General features: G+C 36.1%; 1 protein-coding gene across 8 annotated transcripts in view; it reads right to left on the reverse strand.

Moving 5' to 3' along the window:
* Positions 1-16,172: 16,172 nt before the first annotated feature.
* The window catches only part of Gabpb1 (GA binding protein transcription factor subunit beta 1), a 61,135-nt gene continuing 55,272 nt past the window's right edge, over positions 16,173-22,035 (reverse strand). For 5 of the 8 annotated variants that reach the window (XM_027924956.3, XM_071608242.1, XM_071608241.1 and 2 more), the window contains exon 9: positions 16,173-17,697. In XM_027924956.3, coding sequence (XP_027780757.1) covers positions 17,545-17,697 — 153 coding nt within the window. In that variant the 3' untranslated portion in view covers positions 16,173-17,544. The remainder of the gene's footprint in view (positions 17,698-22,035) is intronic. The other 3 variants (XM_071608245.1, XM_071608244.1, XM_071608243.1) reach the window with 1 other exon arrangement.

The raw sequence follows: 22,035 nt of genomic DNA on the forward strand, positions 1-22,035 counted from the left end.
TTCAGACAATAGAGCCCAGCCTCAGGCAAAGCTCCCAGCTGAGTAGCCAAGGGTATGCAGAATAAGTAGCATGAATGACAAGCATCATTCCTGCCCCTGCGTCCTTATCAGCAGCAGGGAGGGAGCAACAAGCCCTCATGGGGAAGCTACCCGACTGGCCACGCTGTGCTCAGGAACAGGATTTTTTTTTTTTTTTTAACTATACAATACTTATTATAGACAGAAGAGAAAAAAACAGAGATGCGCGCGCGCGCGCGCGCACACACACACACACACACACACACACACACAAAATAATAACAGAAATTAAAACATGCCCCAGAAAATGGATGGCACTAGAGCAGATTATGCTGAGTGAAGCTAGCCAATCCCTAAAAAACAAATGCCAAATGTCTTCTTTGATATAAGGAGAGTAACTAAGAACAGAGTAGGGACGAAGAGCATGAGAAGAAGATTAACATTAAACAGAGATGAGAGGTGGGAGGGAAAGGGAGAGAAAAAGGAAATTGCATGGAAATGGAAGGAGACCCTCAGGGTTATACAAAAGAACATACAAGAGGAAATGAGGGGAGAGGGAAAAATAATACAAGGGGGAGAAATGAAGGTCAGTAGAGGGGGTAGAGAGAGAAGAGGGGTGGGGAGGGGAGGGGAGGGGGGATAGTAGAGGATAGGAAATGTAGCAGAATACAACAGACACTAGTATGGCAATATGTAAATCAATGGATGTGTAATTGATGTGATTCTGCAATCTGTATATGGGCTAAAAATGGGAGTTCATAACCCACTTGAAGAAAAGTGTGAAAGATGATATATCAAGAACTATGTAATGTTTTGAACAACCAATAATAAAAAAAAATAAAATAAAAAAAAAAAAATAAAAAAATATAAAAAAAAAAAAAAAAAAAAAAAAAACATGCCCCAGAATCGGTCACTTTTAGCATTTAAAGAATTGAGGGGAATGTGTAAAGGGGCGTGCAAGGAGGGGAGACCCCACTCTTGCAGATTGGTTTCTGAGTGAAAATTAATCAAACTCTTTCAAATTGACTAATACAACAGACTCTGTTTGTTCCCAGTCATCTTTTTCGTCCTCTTGGGGGCACTTTATTAATACTGCTTTTATGTCCTAGAAGTGCACGATTTCTTCAGGTTTCCCAAAAGGCTTCTTATAATCTTGCTTCTCCCTCTCTGTTGGTCTCCTCTATTCAGCCATTAAATTTGGCATGTTTCAGGCTGTTGAGGCATCCATTCCTAGTGGCCTTACCCATTTTTGTAGCTTTAGATGTGACCGATACAATACACACAAAGGGAAAAACCCCATGTTAAATTTATACCATCAGGCCCTTCCTGACTTGAGCTCCAATATCTTACCCACAACTGCTTTGGTTCTCAGGCACCTCTAAGTTAACATGTCGCAAAACTATTATTAGTCTTTACCCCAAACTTGCCTCCCTCCTTCAAATCTTCCCCATTTCAATTCATCCATCTTCCCATCCATACATCCAAATATTTAAGGGCATAAACCTGGATTCTTCCTTCCCTTCACTAGCCCCCATGCTTGCCTAATCCAATCTGTTCAGATCCAGTTCTTACAAAATAAATCTCTTGTCTTTCAAGTTCTCCCTGCCTCCATGGCTACAACCCTCCTCTTGTGGTCCAAGTCAACATTGCCATTCTCTTTAGACTAATGCAGGAAATATATAATGGCCTTCCCACATTCCTGGCCTCCTGTAGTCTGTTCTCTACATAATACAGTGATCTTTACAAAACTCACATATGATTATGACATCCCCTGCTTTTAAAATCTTAAAAAGCTAAGGAAATTCATTTAGGTAATGTGGTACAAAATGGAGGTTTATTCATGCAATAATAATTAGTTGGAATATAACATCTTTAAAAGATCTAAATACAACAGTAAGAGGGGGAAAATCTATGAAAAAATAAGAAATGTGCATTGCCTACATAAAGAAAAGGATGTTCAACATCACTAACCATTAGGGATATGCAAATTCAGACCATAATGAGATTACTATGACTCATTTGTTAGAATAAGTAAAATTAAAATGATGATAAAAGATATGGAGAAACTGGCTCTCTCCTACGTTGTTGGTAAGAATGTAGAGTGGTATAGCCAATCTGGAAAGCTGTCAGTTTCTTAGACTAAACATTTATACAAATTTATTCAAATATTATACAAATCATCAATTATATTAGGATTATCTAGAGGAACAGAACCAATAGAAAACACAAATATATAAGCATTTATATATGTGTCAATATATAAGAGGGCATTTATTAAATTGGCTTATATGATCAGAAACTGGATAATCCCATAATGGCCATCTATAGTCTGGAGAGCCAGAAAAGCCAGTAGCTGCTCAGCCCAAGAAGCTAGAGCCTCAGAACAAGAGGGATCATTGGTGTAACCCCAGTCCCAGGTTGAAGACCAGGAAGCTCTGTCAAGAGTTGCTGCTGTGAGTCCATATTGAAAAATTGAGCATGCTGGAATCTGATGTCCACAGGCAATGGCAACAGCAACAAATAATCTTCTCAAGAAGAGTCGAGCTTCCTCCTTCTTCAGCTGTTGTCCCATCTGGGCCCCCCAGCCTACTGGACAGTGCTGCCCACACTCAGAGCAGGTCACTTGTTCATCATCTCTGAAAATACCTTCACAGACACACACAGAAGTGTGCTTTACTAATTTAGGAGTATCTCAAACCAATCAGATTGATAACCAAGATTAACCATCACAACATTGTTGGGCGTGTATCCCAACAATGTTCATGCAAAAACCTCTACATAAATGTTCACAGCAGTCCATATTTGTCAAACTCCAATTTGGAAATAACCCACGTTTTAATGGGTGAAGATTAAACTTGGGTACATCATTTTATAGAACAATAGCCAGAAATAAAAATGAAAAAAATTATTGTGATGTGCAATAACCCAGATGGATCTCAAGGTATTTTCTGAGTGAAAAAAAAAATCTCAAATATTCCATTTATGTAACTTCTCAAAATATTGTTATTATAGCATAATTACAAAAACATAGAATGAATTTAGTGCTTGCTAATTTAAGAGAATTAAAGATGGAGTCGTGGGATGGGTGGAAGCTATACTTTATGTTATAGCATGAGGGAATTTTTCTGGTGATAGAACAGTTGGGTATCTCAATTGTGATGGTATGGAACAAAATTGCTTAGAATTATACAGGAGTACTCAAGTGTGTCTAGTTCGAGCTCCTATAACAAAATACCATAGATTGAGTGGCTTTAAACAACATTTATTTCTCACATTTTTGGAGGCTGGAAAGTTCAAGATCAAAATGCTTGCTATAGCCTCACATGATAGAGTAGTGGCAGGGCTGGAGAGGTTGGATGGAGAGTGTGAGTATTGTGGTCTCTTCCTCTATTTATAAGACTAATAATCCCATCATAGAGACTCTAACCTCATGAATTCATCTAATCCTATTACCTCCAGAAGGCCCTAGCTCCTAGTACCATCACACTGGAGGACAGGTTTCCAACATATGAATTTGGGGAGGAAAAAAGTATTCAGTCCATAAAGCAGCCCACTTTAAAAATTGTAAAATCTGAATTAGGCCTAATTAACAGTACTATACCAATGTCAGCTTCTTGGTTTTGAAATTGCACTACAATCATGTAAGATGTTTTCTTTGGGAGAATGTGATATAATATGCAATATATTGTATTTTGTCCCAAGAACCTGTTATTAGGGAGCAAAAATGGCTCCTGTCACCCCTTCTAGGTTATTTGACTGACCTACAAATTACATTAAGACAGTTTGACAGGAGAAACACATATTTAATCCCATGAACATAGATATCTCATACACACACACAGAGACTCAGAGAGAGAGAGAGAGAGTCTCAAATAAAGGGTCAATCCATTAAAGTTTATATAGCATTCTAAGCTACAGAAGAGAATAGGGCCTTGATTGGTGTGGGGTGGCCACACAATTTATGAGAGGTGAGAGAAAGAATTGCATGGTGATAAGACACTGGGTTTAATCCTCAGCACCACATAAAAATAAAATAAAGATATTGTATCCAAATAAAACTAAAAACTAACTAAATAAATAAATAGCTGCTTAAAAGGAATTTAAAAATAGTTGTCTGGAATAGCTCTCTCCCTAATACATTTAATAATATAGAATTCCTTTATAGATGTACATTTATTTTATGTAAGGACAGCTTTAGGGTTAGGGATGTTGCTCAGTGGTAGAATGCTTTATCTAATCCATGCAAGGCCCTGGAATCCATCTCCAGCACTGCAAAAGTCAAACATTAAATAAAAGGACAGCTTTTCAGAGCTACTAGTGTGTCTGCAGTTTCTCAGAACAGCCAGCTCAAAATACGCCAAAGACGTATAGCTTTGACATGGAGCATTGTGGTCTCCCACAGTTACATTTTAGGGTAGTATGTCCTGACATTGTCACAGAACACCTAAAATCCTTGGAGTTTCCTGAGTGACAGGAGTATTCTTTGTTATTTGTAATGAGCCCCTTTGGATAGACCTTAGTTTATCCTAATGAGGCAACTTAGAGTACAGCCCATACAATCTCAGAATGGGGCTGGTCACTCAAAAGAACAAGTGATCAGAGAGTTGAAACTTTCAGCTGTACCTTCTGACCTTTGGGTGAACTGGCAGGCTGGGGATCAATCTCTATAAAAACTCTTGAACAACAAGGTTCAATGAGCTTTGGGTTTCTGAACACATGGAGGTGTTGGGAATATGGAGATCCCAGAGAAGGGAAATTGTCTCTCTTCATCTGTCTGTTAAACTGTATCTTCATTATATCCTTTATAGTAAGACAGTAAACATGTTTCTCTGAGTTCTGTAAGCTTTCCTAGCAATTACTGGAACCCAAAAGTCGGGGGTGGGGGCATAGTCTGAAGTACAGGTGACAACCTACTGCTTGAAATTGGTGTCTGATGTGGAGGAAGCTTTGTGGGACTGAGCCCTCAACCTGTGGGATCTGATTCTGTCTCCAGGTAGCTAGCATATGAACAGAACTGAATTATAGGTTACCAAGTCAGTGTCCACTGGAGATTGCTTGTTGTGTAGGGAAAAATCCACACACATCTGGTCACAGAAGCATTCTGTGTTGAGTGTGTGAGAGAAACAACAATTTGTTTTCTCCTTTACAGAGTTTGATTCTGCAAACTATACTATTTGTGAATTTATAATTATTTCTAAGAAAAAAAAACGTTTCTTATATTGCTACTGAAAACTACCACCTCATATACACTAGAATGACTATAATAAAAAAAGAAAAATTACATATGTCAGTGAGGATGTGTTGAAGTTGAAACTCTCCTAGATTACTGATGGGGATGTAAAATGGTGCAGCCATTTGAGAAAACCAAAATATCTGAAGTTTCCTCAGAAGGAACTTCTATAAGCCAACTTAATGGGAAATAAATACTTTTGTCCTCACAAAAACTTGTATGTGTCCAATGGCTCAGAAGGCTGAGAAAGGAGGATTGTAAGTTCAAAGCCAATCTCAGCAAAAGTGAGGCACTAAGCAACTCAGTGAGACCCTGTCTCTAAATGAAATGCAAAATAGGGCTGGGGATGTGGCTCGGTGGTTGAGTGCCCCTGGGTTCAATTTCCAGTACAAAAAAAAAAAAAAACTTACATGTGAATGTTCACAGCAGCATTATTCATAATAGATAGACAAAAGTGAAAACAATTCAAATGTCCATCAACAGATGAATGGATATGTAAAATGTGTTACATCCAATAACAGAATATTATTTCACAATGGAAAGGAATGAAGTACTGATAGATGCTAAAACATGGATGAACCTGAAAACAACCTGTGACAAGGAACCTTGTCACAAAGGACCACATATTTTATGATCCCACTTTTGGGGAATATCCAGAAAAGTCAAATTTATAGAGACAAAAAGAAGATTAGTGGTTTCCAGGGGTTAGGGGTAGGTGAGGAGTTGGAGGTTGATGTCTAAAGAAAGAAAATTGTTTTATTTTCTGGGTTGGTAGGGAGAGGGGGATAGAATGTATGTGAAAAAGTTCTAAAATCGTTTGTGGTGATGTTTGCATAATTCTGTGAATATACTAACAGCCATTAGATTGTACACTTTAGGAGAATTGTATAGTGTGAGAATTATAGCTCAATAAAGATGGTGAAGAGAAAAAAGGAGAAAAGAATGCCACAGGAATAAATGCAGTGAAAAAAAATGCCCTCGCAAAAGTCCCAGCTACTTGGGAGGCTGAGGCAGGAGGATCATTTAAGCCCAGGAGTTCAGCCTGAGCAACATAGTGAGACATCGTCTCACAAACACAATGCAGGGGCTGGGGTTGTAGCTCAGTGATGGAGTGCATGTGAGGCACTGGGTTCAATCTTCAGCACCACATAAAAAATAAATAAATAAAATAAAGGTACTGTGTCCATCTGCAACTAAAACAAACAAAACAATGCACTTGGGTAAATTCACACCATGCATTTGGTAAATTCCAAAACAGCCAAAGATTTAAATGTAAAAAGTAAAAGCATAAAATTAGGGCTGGGGATGTGGCTCAAGCGGTAGCATGCTCGCCTGGCATGCGTGCGGCCCAGGTTCGATCCTCAGCACCACATACAAACAAAGATGTTGTGTCCACCAAAAACTAAAAAATAAATATTAAAAAAATTCTAAAAAAAAAAAGCATAAAATTACATAATACCATCACCACCATCCAGGGTAGTAGCAATTTATTGGGTGTATGAACATGTTCACATTCATCAAATTGTATGCGATAATTATGAGCAATTTTCAGATATCAATTATACCTTAATCTAGCTATTCAAAAAAAGATGAAAATTAAATGTAGGAGCTTTCCTAGACAACCTCAGAGTGAAGAATACATTTACCACTATAGCTCAAAATCCAGAAACTAGGCCAGGTGTCATGGTACACAACTGTAATCCCAGCAGCTCAGGAGGCTGCAGCAGGAAGCTCACAAATTCAGAGCCAGCCTCAGCAACTTAGCAAACCCCTGAGCAATTCAGCAAGACCCTGTATCTAAATAAAATATATAAAGGACTGGGGATGTGGCTCAGTGGTTAAGCACCCCTGGGTTCAATCCTGATATCAAAAAAAAAAAAAAAAAAAAGCCAGAAACCATAAATTTAATTACATTTTTAAAAACCCATAAAGACACTTGGAAGATAAATGACAGACTGAAAAAAAATATTTGCAATTCATAGCAGAAAGAGCTAATCTCTCTAATATATGAAGAATTACAAATTAAGAAGAAAAAGAGAGGCTATGGCTGTGGCTCTGTGGTAGAGCACATGCCCAACATATGTGAGGCACTGGATTTGATCCTCAGCACGACATAAAAATAAACAAATAAAATAAAGGCATTCTGGCCATCTACAACTACAAAAATATATTTTAAAAAAGAAGAAAAAAAGATCATGATTCAAATGAAAACTGGGCAAGGTATAGTAAGAGAAATAGCAAAAAAAGAAATATAAAACTCATAATTGAGAAAATCAATTTAGAATCTACGCTGAATGGCCATTTTTTTACTTATCAGAGTAGCAAAAACTTCAGTTTGATAATCCTTCCATGAGCAAGGCTGTAGGGTGACAGGGGCCATCATAGTGGCAGTGGAAAGGCATCCTAAAAATATTTCTCATGCACATGTTTTTTTGACCCAGCTGTTTTCACTTCACAGTTTTTTTACACACACATGAAATGACCTATGTGCAAGGCAATTCTTTGCAGCTCTGTTTGCAATATCAAAAGATTAGAAACTACTCCAAAATCCATTGCTAGGAAAGTAATTACTCAATGCAACCACACACACACACACACACACACACACACACACACACATTGGTTCTAAGATAAAAGGAGAAAAATTAGAATACAGTATATATTCGCTTTTATGTACAAAAAGAAACACTGAGATAACAGAGTGCTCGTCTCACATGTGTGAGGCATTGGGTTCGATCCTTGACACCACATAAAAATAAATAAAATAAAGGTATTGTGTCCATCTACAACTAAAAAAATTTTTAAAAAGAAACACTGAGATGTGAAGAAGTGTGAGCAACTTCCGTACCCACCAAATCCCTGCACCCAGCACCTACGTCCACTTATTGTCATCTTCACAATGCCCAAGCGAGAGCCTGTAGGGGATGTTCAAGGAGATGAGGCAAGGTAAAGGGCAAATCGGAGATCTTTGAGGTTGTCTGCTGAACCGGCTCCTCTTGGGCTCTGGCACTTGCAAAGAAGAGAGGGAAGGTAGCCAACCAGAAAAAGGACAAAACCAGCATTGGAAAGGTTAGGAATAACCCTACAAAAAATGGAGATGCCAAACAGACCAGGCACAGAAAGCTGAGATGCTAGGGAAGCGAATGCATTTTTCAGAGTCATGTACTTCTGGTGACTATAGAGTCTGAAATACTGTTTTTTATCCAATTTTATAAAAATGCAGATGTTTATTTTTGCTTTTTTTAAACTATGTTGCCAACACTTTTGTTATTTTGGGGAAGGGGCATATATCACTAATAGAATATTTTCAGAGCTGGATTGCTGTTGGGAAAACCCGTTTATGCTATAGTTTTGAGACTATCTCATGGCTTCCAGAAGGAGGGACTCCCTGACATTGACACATGTGGCCTCCTTGGTACAAACCTTATGTTGTAGGAAGATTAGAGTTCATTTTTATGTCCTCTGCCTTTCTGCCTTGAGCGTAGACATAACTGGCTTAAACGCAGACAACTATTGAGACCTGCGCTGCCCCATACCTGTCCCCAGTACTGACCAGCAACAGCGTTGACACAGCATCTCTCAAAACACAAAGGTTCTTTTTTTAAGATTGTGGATCTTTATTTGGATAATTTTGCCATTTTCATTCATTTCCTGAAAGTTAGGGCTGGCTGGTGAAAAGTTGCTAAACAACACGCTAAATGTGAAATGTCAGCCCTCATTCTAAACTGCCCATTCAGAGGATCAGGTGAAGACACCACTGGTATTTGTAGTGGCTTTTGATTTTGATAGTCCATCCAAGAAGGGAGTTTGAAAATTATGTTAAGAACTGTCTGCCTACATCCTGCCTGAGGTGTCCCCCAAAAGTTCATGTGTGAGACAACGCAACAATTTTCAAACAATTTTTGAGTTATGAGAGTCTTGACCTAATCAGTGGATTAATCCACCTGAATGAATTAACTGGGTGGTATGTAGGCACACAGGGTGTGGCTGGAGGAGGTAGGTCACTGGGGGCATGCTTTTTAGGTTTATATTTTGAACAAAGTGCTGCTGGTATTTAGTTAAGATGTTTAAATGTCACTCCGTGATTACATCACATATCTCTTTTTCCTGGTGGCCATGTCCTGAGTTACTTTCCTCTGTCATTCCCTTTTGCCATGATGTTCTGCCTCACCCTGGGCTACAAGCTATGGAGTCGGCTCTCAGTGTACTAAGACTTCTGAAACTGTGAGCCAAAATAAACTTTTCCTCCTCTAATTGTTTTTGTCAAGTCTTTTGGACACAATGACAAAAAAGCTGACTAAAACATGATTCCACTTCATTCTTGAAAGGATTATTCTGCCTGTCCTTTTGAAAAGGGAGCAAAGAGTTAGGGAGACCAGACAGGAAGCCACCATAATTATCTAGCTAAGAGATGGTAGTGGGCCAGTGTGAAGCAATCAGATTATAGATGTCTTTGGAGAGAAAAACAAACAAGACTTGCTAATAGGATGGTTGGATTTGGGATATGAAAGAAAGAGGAGTCAAGGATGATTTCAAAGTTTGGGGCCCAGGTAACAGTAAGGATGCAGCCTCCAACTGCCAGTAGGAAGAGGGGTGGGCTGAAATGACAGCCCTGCTCTCAAGTCTTCCTATTTCCTCAAAATATATCCAAGAATGTCAACTATGTGCTGAGTACTCTGCCTTGCACTCTTTTATACACATTACTTGATGTAATCTTGACAACCTCATGAAAGCCATCTTCTAACTTATCTTGACAAACTGAGTCTTGAGGAAATTAAGACACTTGGCTAAAATTACACAATTGAGACCAGGATTTAAGCTAAGGACCCAGGATTTAAGCTAAGGATCCAATACCCCTGTTCATTCCAACACCCCAAGCTGCTTCTGTGTTATCTTTGGCTCTTCACATGTCAGATCTGTAGGATTAAGGAGCTAATGCAATTTTAATCTTTGGAGGTTTTATTAAATGTTCCCAAACACTGTATATACAATAATCACCTTCTTGTTCTTTCAAATATAATTCAAAATACACAGCCATAAAATCTCCCAAAATAAGAAGCAAGAATTGAGAAACAGATTATGTCAAGTAGTGTAATACATCTTACATGTTAAGAGTAAAAATCAAATCTTCACCGATTATCGGGAAGTATACATGTTTTAACTAGTGATAACTAAAACAGGATTAAGTTGTAAATGAAAATTTCCTTTTGTTGTTGTTGTTGTTGAGACAGGGGTCTTATTATGCCACCCAGGTTGGCCTTGAACTCCTGGGTTCAAGAAATCCTCCTTCCTCAGCCTCTCAAATAGTTGGGATTACCAGATGGGCCACTGCACCCAGTTTTCATTCCACTTTTGATTATGATTGTTAGACTCATAAAATACTTCTTGGAATGCTCCCTTCAGCCTGACATTAGAGTTGCACTTGGAGGCATTCAATAAAAGAAGGATTTAGAGATTAAACAAACAATTTTTTTTAGAAAATCAGACTGTGGAAGAAGATACTTAACAAATTACACAATCAGCAAAAGATTAGTTTAGCTTCCAGGAAAGTATTAAACTTCAACTTACTAAGAAAAATTACCCAATAAAAAGAGGGAAAAATATTCAATCTCCCTAGTAATAAGGCAAATGCAAGTAATAATTTTTCCTTATGCAGCAGATTGAAACCAGGGGAGCTCTACCACCAAGCTACATGCCCAGCCCTTTTTATTTTTTGAAGCAGGGCCTCATTCAGTTGCCCAGACTGGCTTTAAACTTGTGATCCTCCTTCCTCAGCCTCCAAAAAGCAGGTATTACAGATATGCACCACTGTGCCTCATCAGGAAATGCAAATGATAAGAAACAACTTCCTATAAATGTGAGTAGGAAAAAATGTTGGAAGTGTAACAATGTCAGGTGTGGTGAGATGTGAGGAAATAAAAATTCTCATCCCTATTCATTCTTCACAGACACTTCAGAAAGCAATTTGATAGTATCTAGTAAAATTGACTCTCCTATACTGACAATGCCAATTCTAGGTACATGCCTTGGAGAAACCTACCACATATACACAAGGAATTAACATGTAAGGATGTTTGTTACAGCACTATCTATAATATTTTTTTTTCCTGTGCTGGGGGTTTAACACAGCACTGTTCTACCATCAAACTATATCTACAGCCCTTTCTATTGATTATTTTTAGACAGGGTCTTGCTAAGTTGCCCAGGCTGGCCTCAAACTTGGGATCCACATCTTTCAGTCTCCTGAGTTGCTGGCATTACAGATGTGCACCATCACATCCAATTTATAACATCAAACAATCAGAAGTGACAGTTGGAAAATAGATAGAATGAAACATTATGTGTACGCACACATAGGTAAAAACAAATCCCATAAAACTATGATACACCAATAAAAAATATGGGAAAAAATATAAAAGAATGAAGTGTCTCAGGATAGTGATTAGTTCTGATTGTCTTTTTGGGGGGGGAGGGAGGCCAGAGATTGGACTCAGGGGCACTCAACCATTGAGCCACATCCCAGCCCTATTTTGTATTTTATTTAGAGACAAGGTCTCACTGAGTTGCTTAGCACCTCACTTTTGCTGAGGCTGGCTTTGAAATCGCGATCCTCCTGCCTCAGCCTCCGGAGCTGCTGGTATTACAGGCATGCGCCACTGCGCCAGCTCTGATTGTCTTTTAAGAGACAGGGAAGGAAATAGGACCAAGGAACAGAACAAAGGGACCTAATTTTGTTCCTTAAAAGAATGAAGAACAAAAGTCAAACAAACATTAAATTTGAGGATAGGTATATGGATGTTTTCATAATATTTTCTAGACTCTTCTGCATGGTTTGAAATTTTCATTAAAGTAAAACAGAAAACTAAATACTGAATTATTTCTAAAAGGAAAATAAACATATTTCATAATGTTTCAGTGTGTGATGCCAAATCTTGACATTAGGTAGAAGTTTTTGGAAAAAGAACTATTTCTGTGGCAGACTAAGAATTTTTTATCTGGCACAGTGACACAAGCCTATTATCCCAGCAATTTAGGAGGCTGAGGCAGGAGGTTCACAAATTTGAAGACAGCCTGGGCAATTTAGCAAGGCCCTAAGCAATTTATCAAGAATCTGTCTCAAAATAAAAAATAAAAAGGGCTGGGGATGTGGCTCAGTGGTTAAGAGCTCCTGGGTTCAATTCATGGTATCAAAAAAAGAAAAATTAAAGAAAAGACTACATTTTTCGGGGTATAGTGGTTCATGCCTATAATCCCAGCAACTACAAAGGCTAGGGCAATAGAATCAAAAGTTCAAGACCACCTTAAGCAATTTAGCAAGACCCTGTCTCAAAACATAAAAAGGCTGGGGGTGTGAATCAATAGTAAAAATCCCTGAGTTCTAGCACCAAAGAAATTAAAAATTTTTTTAAAGACAAGACTGGCTGGGAGTGGTGGACCATACCTGTAATCCCAGCGGTTTGGGAGGCTGAGGCAGGAGGATTGGGATTCAAAGACAGCCTCAGGAAAAGTGAGGCACTAAGCAACTTAGTGAGACCCTGTCTCTAAATAAAATATAATATAGGGCTGGGAATGTGGTTCAGTGGTCAAGTGCCCCTGAGTTCAATCCCCAGTACCCAGTAAATAAATAAATAATAAAGACAGCTATATTTCCACTTAAATGTGGACTTCTTAATACTTATTTGCCTATAGAAAAATAATAAATCAATGTAATTTTAATCCTTAAGAACTTTAAAATTTATATTTATTTAGGTACTAGGGATTGAACCCAAGCATGCTTAACCACTGAGCCACATCCCCAGCCCTTTTTCAAATTTTATTTTAAGACAGGGTCTCACTAAATTGTTTAGGGCCTCACTAAAGTTGCTGAGGCTGGCTTTGAACTTGCAATCCTCCTGCTTCAGTCTCCTGAGCCTTTGGTGTTACAGATGTGTATCACTACACCCAGCTAAGAGAATCATGATGGGGATGCTAAGTCTAGAATAATCATAAAAAATAGTAATACAAAAATGAATGTTTGGCTGACTTTTTAACTGGTGCACAAAAATATATGAGAATATTATTCTTGTAGAAAATCAATATCCAAATAATCTGTGAAATTCAAAATTATAATCCATGTAATCAATCACCACTAAGAATGGAATTGTATTATATAGTACTATATATTTACATATTTTAGAAAATATATCAACTATGCATATGAGATCATAACTATTCAAACAAAAAGCCAAGTACGCAATTAAGAAGTATGGTAGACAGAACCTCAGAAACAAACCAGGTCAAAATTTTTCCAGAAAGTACATGGTAGTTATGGGGGAGTTATTTATCTAAAAATGAAGAGCCCACAGGCATTGTATCCAAATTTTATTCAATATTTGATTATCATTAAAGTGACATATTTTCAAAGAAATTTAAGGTGTGTAAATGATCAGAAGGCTATATATCTGAACATTTGGGGAAACAATTTTATGAAAGCAAAAATATTAATATCAAAAGTAGCTTGCGCTGGGCATGGTAGTGTATGTCTATAATTCTAGCTACTTAGGATGCTGAGGCAGAAGGATTGCAATTTTGAGGCCAGCAGCAAAAGGGGTAGGGGTGTAACTCAATGGTTGAGCACCCCTGGATTCCACCCCCATTCTCTCTCTCTCTCTCTCTCACACACACACACACACACACATACATACACACACACACACACAAATTGATTTGGAACCAGAGGCATATTTCCAGTGATGATACTATGTTTTCCACTGTAGTTTACACAAAATAATCTGGGAATGAATTTGAGAACTTACGTCAAACTGAATCCACTTGCATCAGGTGTTCTCATCTAACATAGAGAAAGCAAATAGCAAACATCGCTTAAAACTACAATAGACTAGTTATCTATAATGAAATCCAAGAACAGTAAATATTATTTAGTGAAATAACAAATCTACTAGTTAGTCCATTCCTAAGTTGATCTGACATGACGGAGAGGTTATTTATTCAATAGAAGCCAGGTGAAACAGAAAAAAATACATTTTTTTTCTATTGCTATATAAGCCTAAGTACTAATGCCTTGGGAACCCATCCATATGGATATAAATGTTCCTAGTATTGCTTTGTGATTTTTATCTGAAAAAAAATTCCCTCTTGCTGCATTTTTATTTCAAATCAACATTCAAGGTCTTCCAGGTATTAAAGTAACATCAAAGTAACTCATAGATTTTTATCAGAACAACTTGATTTTGAGTAATACAGGAAAAAAAAAGTCATATCAGAATTAAGCAGCCATAACTATTTCTATCAACATACCAGTTTCCATTATGGGCAAAGAATTTCTTCAAATTTCTAATGAATAACATCACAAATGATCATATTGAAGATACATATATTGGCATAAAGTTTCATTAGTAATATTTTGGATAAACACATTACAAAATAATCTTCATGACATGATTTTTCAAATTCTCTTCGCTTTTTAGTTTTGTTCTACTGAATATCAAGGAGAAAGCTCTCCAACTCCCCAATATCCACTACCAGAAAGATAACATATCAATCTAGTGGCAGAGTAAAAAGCATAGTAACTATTTTACTATTTGGATCTTGAGAGATTGATATAAGAAAACAATTCCTAACCGCCAATGAAAACAAATGGCATGACAAATCTTTTTGGGAAATATTTAAGGTAAAATATTAATAAACAACAATTAATGAAAAATAGTTGAGAAGTGTGATTCCTGTAGATGAGGTTCCTCTTCAAATGAGGAATCTGAAAGCACCACAAATTCAACCTAGCATTTATAAATCTTAGGAGTCTAGCATCTACCCAGGAAAGTGTTTAAATTGAATCAAGTAATTCACAATCAAGACACCCAGTGAGTTCAATGTCCAGACAGTATAGAAAAATTACACAAATTCCAATACAAAAACTGAAAAAAGTAAACAACCCAAAGATATCTGAATACTTGTTAGTATCAAATTTACTCCTCAGCACCAAGCATTTTTTACCATCTATGCCAGTGATTGTTATTGGAGGTCAAAATGATGTCTTGCACAGGTAAAGTCTCAACAAAACAAGGCTGGGAGTCAACAGAAGACATTAAATTAGCATTTAAAGGCTTGCTTCCAACACTGTTTTGAGGATTTTCAGGGTCAGTCTGGTTTGGGAGCAAAACTACAGTGGCAAACACATTAGACCTTCTCCATTCCAACTCTGTACGTCAGGGTATGGGAATGTAATACCAGCACCTTGCCTAACATAAATTAAAACACTAATCAAAAAGACATTCTCCATTGACTTTTTAGACTGCAGAAAAAGCTTCATGCTATTGAAAATATGTCCTGTCATTTTTAAAACTTAGTTTTATATAATTCAAAATATATGTCAAAGACAGACATAGTGGTGAACAACTGTGGTTCCAGCCGTCTGGAGCCTGCGGTGGGAGGACTCCTTGAGCCCAGGAGTTACAGACCAGCTTGGGTGATGCAGAAGACTTCATCTTGAAACAAAAAAATAAAACATAAGTCAAATTCAGTGGGGGAAAAAAAACTGAAAAAAAGATTTTTCTCCTCCTATAGAGTTATTTAATTTGCCCTTATAACCTTTTTTAAGAACTTCCCAATAGCAACTAAAATCAGGCTGATAGTCATCCCTTTTTATTAACAACTCATATGAGTAACTCCACCGAGAACTGAAATGCCCAAGAAGTTACCCCAGGGATTTTTAAGTCACTATGTGAAAAGTACAAAATATTTTCCTATGGCAGAATATGGCTCAAAAACACAGTATGATAAAATTTCTTTTTTCTTTTTTTTAGGTGCTGGAGGTGGAACCCAGGGCCTTGTGAATGCTGAGCACACTTTGCCACTGAACTACATCTCCAACTCAGAATTTTTAATATAAAGAAAATACAGTCAAAATATAAGTCTACACTGAACATATGTGGAAAAGATATTTAATTGTAAAATAGAAAAGTAGGCCAGAGTACAGTTTTAAGGGCAATTGCTTCTTTATACAGTATAGGTAATCTAGAGGGTTATTAGGGTTAAACATTTTCATAAAGCAATAAAACATTAAAAAATAAAGCAAGAAAAAAGGGCTTGAAGTTATGTTTTACAAAAAAGAATGAACAGTCTTCAGAGTTTAAGGACCATACACTGTAGAATTCAAGAATATTGTGATGAGAGCAGGTTACAACATAGACATGGAGCTTTCACAGGGAAAAGTGTAAGTTACATCAGACATATCTATAGCATCACTGTAGTACAAAAAGTTCTTGTTCTACATACAAAAGCAATTTTTTTTCCATAAGAATAATTTCCTGGGGGAAAATAAGTCCATGAAATATTTCAGAAACCCATATACATTTGAGTTTTCAAAAAAACATTATCTTAAAATCCAGTGCCTTAAAGTGCTTTCATGTGGAAATCATGATGGAAGGCACAAATACAGTTTCACGTCCCACAATGAAATTTTCAAAAAAGCATAGATTTTGCAGAGTTTGCAAATTATTCAAGTTATCTTGTAAGCTGCTCCTTCTAAGAACATTGTCATTCCAATAAAACTAACTGCTAGCTTACTTGGTTTCAATTACCTACAGAATAAAAGTTTTGTGTATTGTTGTTTGTTTTTTTCTGGAGGCTTTCATCATCTTTGTGGGAAAAATATCTATGCAAGTGATGCATTTTGAAATTATAAAACATGCAGAATATGTACAAACAGAAAGTTTAAAAATATTTGCTTCATATACATGTAAATCTACTTGAGTATAGCTGAAATTGAACAAATATAAAAATTTGCTTTCTAAAAAATGTTTTCAGAGAATCTGAGACAACTTAAAGCTGTACAAAGATTTCCTGGGAGAAATCTTTTCTTCACACAGAAGTTTATACCTACAGGAGTAATTCCAGCATTAGTCCACCATAATTATTAAACAACATTTGGTCTAATCAACAACGATCACCCTTAAAACTGTTCTGTCTCTGAGAAATTTAGGTTCATACTAAAAATCAAAAAGAAGCTCAATAACAGTGGCTTATTGTGTTTTTGGATCTCTTCAACAATCTTTTATCAACTCATGGAACTGTAAAAAAAAAAAAAAACTATTTACAGAGTTCAGTTTTAAATACATTTCACAACTTCTAAAGTAAAGTTTATGATACAAGAATTCAGAGCTCATGGCTTAAGTCCAATTATTGATCTGCAGTCTCTTCTATTTCCTGTATTCCCATGACTGTACTCTTTCTGTATACAGTTCAAGATTGCATTCTTTCTTGACCAAAAGTAAAATCAAACTACATGTTCATTTTAACTAAACAGCTTCTTTATTAGTCTGAAGACGAGTCATAGCTTCTAATTTCTGTCTGTAAGCCTCGGCTTCCTGTTCTTTCTTAAGAAGCTGCTGTCGATATTTTTGTGCTTCTCGATTTGCTTCATCCAGCTGTTTCTGAAGAGCTTCTCTCTCCTAAATTAAAAAAAAAAAATAAGTTTTTTTTCAATTATTGGTCAAATACATTACTAACACATTCAAGCATGTTTCTTTCACATAGAAAATCTGCAGTAGCCATAAGTAGATTTCTATTGATATTTCCTAGACATCTTACCTTTTCAACCAATTCACTAGTAATTAAACCATAATTTTTTGCTCCACATTATAAGATGTAAATTACTTTCTAATCTCAAATTTCTGAGTTAAAAATAAGACTAACCAAAATGGGTATTTGTACTTTCATATGTACTATAAAAACTTAAGAAGTTTTCAAAGAGCCAAGTGACAGTGCTGCACACATATAATCCCAACCACTTGGGAGACTGAGGCAGGAGGATCACAACTTCAAGTTCAAAGTCAGCTTGACTAAAACAGTGAGACTTTGTTTCAAACTAAAAATAAAACAAAACAAAAAGCAGAGTTTTAAGAGAAAACTATACAACTATACCTTTTTATATCTATATTTGTGATGTTTTCATCTAAAGGTAATGATAGAGATCTCTATCATTATATATGTATTAAATTCTTCAATAAATTTAGAGCTGAAAAACAAATCCAATCCAATGAATAATGGTATTGTTTTTCCTCCTCACTCTGCCCCTATTAGTTACTTCATATATTACATATTATATACATTATATATTATTATTAAATATGTCACATAATATATATTATATTATATATTTTAGGGAAAACATTTCAAATATTCCTTTCCCATACCTCTTGTAAGCACGTAAACAAAAGAGGTAACCTGCATAGGCCTAGACTCTAGGAAAGTTTCCATTATCTTAGGAATGAAGCAACCTAGACAGGTGTGGTGGTGCACACCTGTAATCCCAATGATTCTGGAACCTGAAGCAGGAGGATCACAAGTTGGACCTTGTCTTGAAATAAAAAATAAAATAAAAAATAAAAAAGGCTGAGGATGTAGCTCAGCAATAAAGTACCCCTGGGTTAGAATCTCAGTATCAAACAAAAGGAATAAATCAACCCTATCACAGGATGCAGGACCCTCTTAGTGAGGTAGAATTATAAATCAAGAAAATTCGGGCAAGAAATTTGACTAGAGGAAACTGAAGGTGAGGAGTGGGCAGCCTGCTAGAAGGGCAGTATAAGGGTCTGTTCCTATATATCCACTGCCTCCTTGATACTTGCACACTAAAGACACCAAAAGAGTCCCTTCTCTTTGTTTTTCATATGGTGCACAAGAAGGATCATATACAATCCACCTGCCTTCCTATGATCCTGCCTCCTTTCCTACACTGAGAATGAAGTTAGATCCAACATTTATTTTTTCCATGGGCCGGCCAGAAATGGGAGTGACTGATTATATAAGTGGTCTCCAAATCTTCTAATTACACCAAGTGTTCAAGTATAATAAAAGAATGATTCTTAACCACTAACCAGGCCCTACCCTGATGCTTCTTTATACCCTAGCTACCCTCTTCTTACCCCTTTCTAACCATAACTTCAGCAAAGATGAATGACAGCATAGGAACAAGCCAAATACCCAAGAGCCGAGCCTCAGGTAAATTATGAAAACTAGTACCCCAGCACATGATGAAGGATTTTGAGCATACCAATGGATAGGGGTAGAGGGTGAGTCGGCTTGTGTACTGCTGCCTCAGGAGCTAGATATCACCTCTCTGGAAGGAACACTCTCAATCATGCAAAAGTATTTTAGAAATTTACATGTGTTCAGAGCACAGAAAGCAAGGAGTCTCAACTGCACCTCAGAGGACCTCATGTGCTATGCCTAAGTTTCTTTTTAAAACAAAACAACAACAACAACAACAAAACCTTTACGTATGTTAAGCAAGAAAGTCCTTTCGCAGCCAAAACTTAGAATATAGATAAAAATCTGCCCCAGTTTAGTAGGAAATATTATATCTCATTAAACCTAAAGTATCTTTTATTATTATCTATTTATTAATATTTAGACTCAGCAAGAGATTCACTATTATTGCAGAAGATGCAAATAAACTGAGTGAGGTAAAACAGTCCAAAAATGACAATACTTTAATCCTATTATAAGTAGAATATGTATATTCACATTCATATTTGTTTTTGCATGTGCATGCATATATACATATTTTATGTTTTCATGCTGGGGATCAACTTCAGGGCCTCACACATGCTAGGCAAGTGCTTTACTACGAACCCCATCCCCAAAAAGTAGAATATATTTTAATATAAATAAAATGAAAGCTCCCTTCTGTCTACCAGGCCAAACAAAAGACTTCTTTTACACTGCATTTTTTTGACCAGATCTGTAAAATCTGAAAAACAATGCTCATTAACACTATTCTTTGAATATACTGAAAGTATGATTAACATTATAAATTTTTATGGTGTTTTCCCTTTTTACTTAGTTCCTAGGAAAAGAATCTTTCTGCTACCTCACTTTTCAAAGCAAATAATAATCTCTGAAAAGTGGAAAACATCACTTTCTATTTTACAAAAAGAGTCTTTGCTTTCCTGCTTATTTGTCAAACATTTACTGAATATACATCACATGCAAGACAGTTCCTTAATGCAAACAGTTGGTTGTTTGAAACATTAACAGTGGCAAGAGACTGACATTTGAGATTTATATTTAAATAGAAATGCCAAACAAATGGCTTTAATCCTTTGCAATAAAACTACAATGAAAATGATTCTGACATTTTAAAGTAAACAAAATTTAGTCTCCAAATATGTAATACTGAAGTGTTTTTCTAGGGATTGGAGTTACAACTCAGTGACAAACAATAACAATGCTTTACATGTGCCAGGACCTAGATTCAATCCCCAGCACAAAACAAAACAAAAAACAAAAGATTTTTCTGTCAACATCTCAACATTGAAGAATTTAAAGAAAAAAAATCCTGATAATAATCAACATCTGGGTGGCAATAAGGAATATATTTATCTAAGCCACAACTTAAAACCAAAGCAATAAGTTACTATTACATTTATTGCTAATGTAATAAATAAATAATGGAATGATAGGACAAGAAAAAAAATTGAATGCCAAATGCACACCTGTAATCCCAGCAACTCAGGAGGCTGAGGCAGAAGGATTCCAGGTTCAAGACCAGCCTCAGCAACTTAGTGAGGCCCTCAGCAACTTAGTGAGATCGTGTCTTAGAGTAAAAAATAAAAGGGGCCGGGGATAGAGCCCAGTGGTTAAGTGTCCCTGAGTTCAATCCCTGGTACCAAAAGAAAAAAGATTTGAGCTTGGTTTATTTTCAAACAGGATTCTTTAATTCTGCTTTAGTTAACAGCAATGATCTCAAACACTTTTTATCATTTTAAATATATAATTTTCTAATATTTCAATTTACATTTTGCTACTATAAAACCAAAAATATCACTATAGTGATTTATCTTCTACCATACTTAAATATGAATTTTAGAAAGATAATAAACATTTAATTAAGTAAATTAACATTTAAGTAAGCATTTACTATATGCTCACTTTTGCAAGAGTCCTCCTTACAATAATCTTACATTGCAGGTCCTATTGTTTTTCCATTTTTAGTGATAGGAAAACCAAGCCTTAAAATGTTAAATAACTTGACCAAGATCATACAATCAAAAAATTATAAAATAACCAGTGTAACTCTACATCATGTATAACCACAAAAATGGGAAGTTATACTCCATGTATGTATAACATATCAAAATACACTCTACTGTCATGTATATCTAAAAAGAACAAATAAAAAATAAATTACAGGGCTGGAGTTGTGGCTCAGTGGTAGAGTGCTTGCCTAGCATGCGCAAGGCCCTGGGTTCGATCCCCAGCACCACATAAAAATAAATAAAATAAAGGCATTGTGTCCAACTACAACTAAAAAATAAATTTAAAAAATAAATAAATAAAGATAATAAATAAATTACAAAATAACTGGATATGGGGGAGCAGACCTGCAATCCCAGCAACTCAGTAGGCTGAAGCAGAAGGATCACAAGTTCAAGGCCAGCCTCAAAAAATTAGTGAGACCCTAAGCAACTCAGTGAGAACCTGTCTCAAAATCAAAAATAAAAAGGACTGAGGATGTAGCTCACTGGTAGAGTATCCATAGGTTCAATCTCCAATAAAAATATGTATATATATGCATATCTATATATATATATATATATATATATATATATATATATATATATATATATATATATAATTTAAAACTAAATAAAATCTAAACCTAAATTTGATTCCAGACCCTTATTTAAAAAAAAAAAATCCTAAACATTAGAAAAAAAAATTTTTTAAAAGAAAAACTAGACCAGTTTTTAAAGAAAAACTAGACTTCAATTTTCTTGCTGCCC

The sequence above is a fragment of the Marmota flaviventris genome, chromosome 2 (assembly GCF_047511675.1).
Source record: "Marmota flaviventris isolate mMarFla1 chromosome 2, mMarFla1.hap1, whole genome shotgun sequence".
NCBI classification, from domain to species: domain Eukaryota; kingdom Metazoa; phylum Chordata; class Mammalia; order Rodentia; family Sciuridae; genus Marmota; species Marmota flaviventris.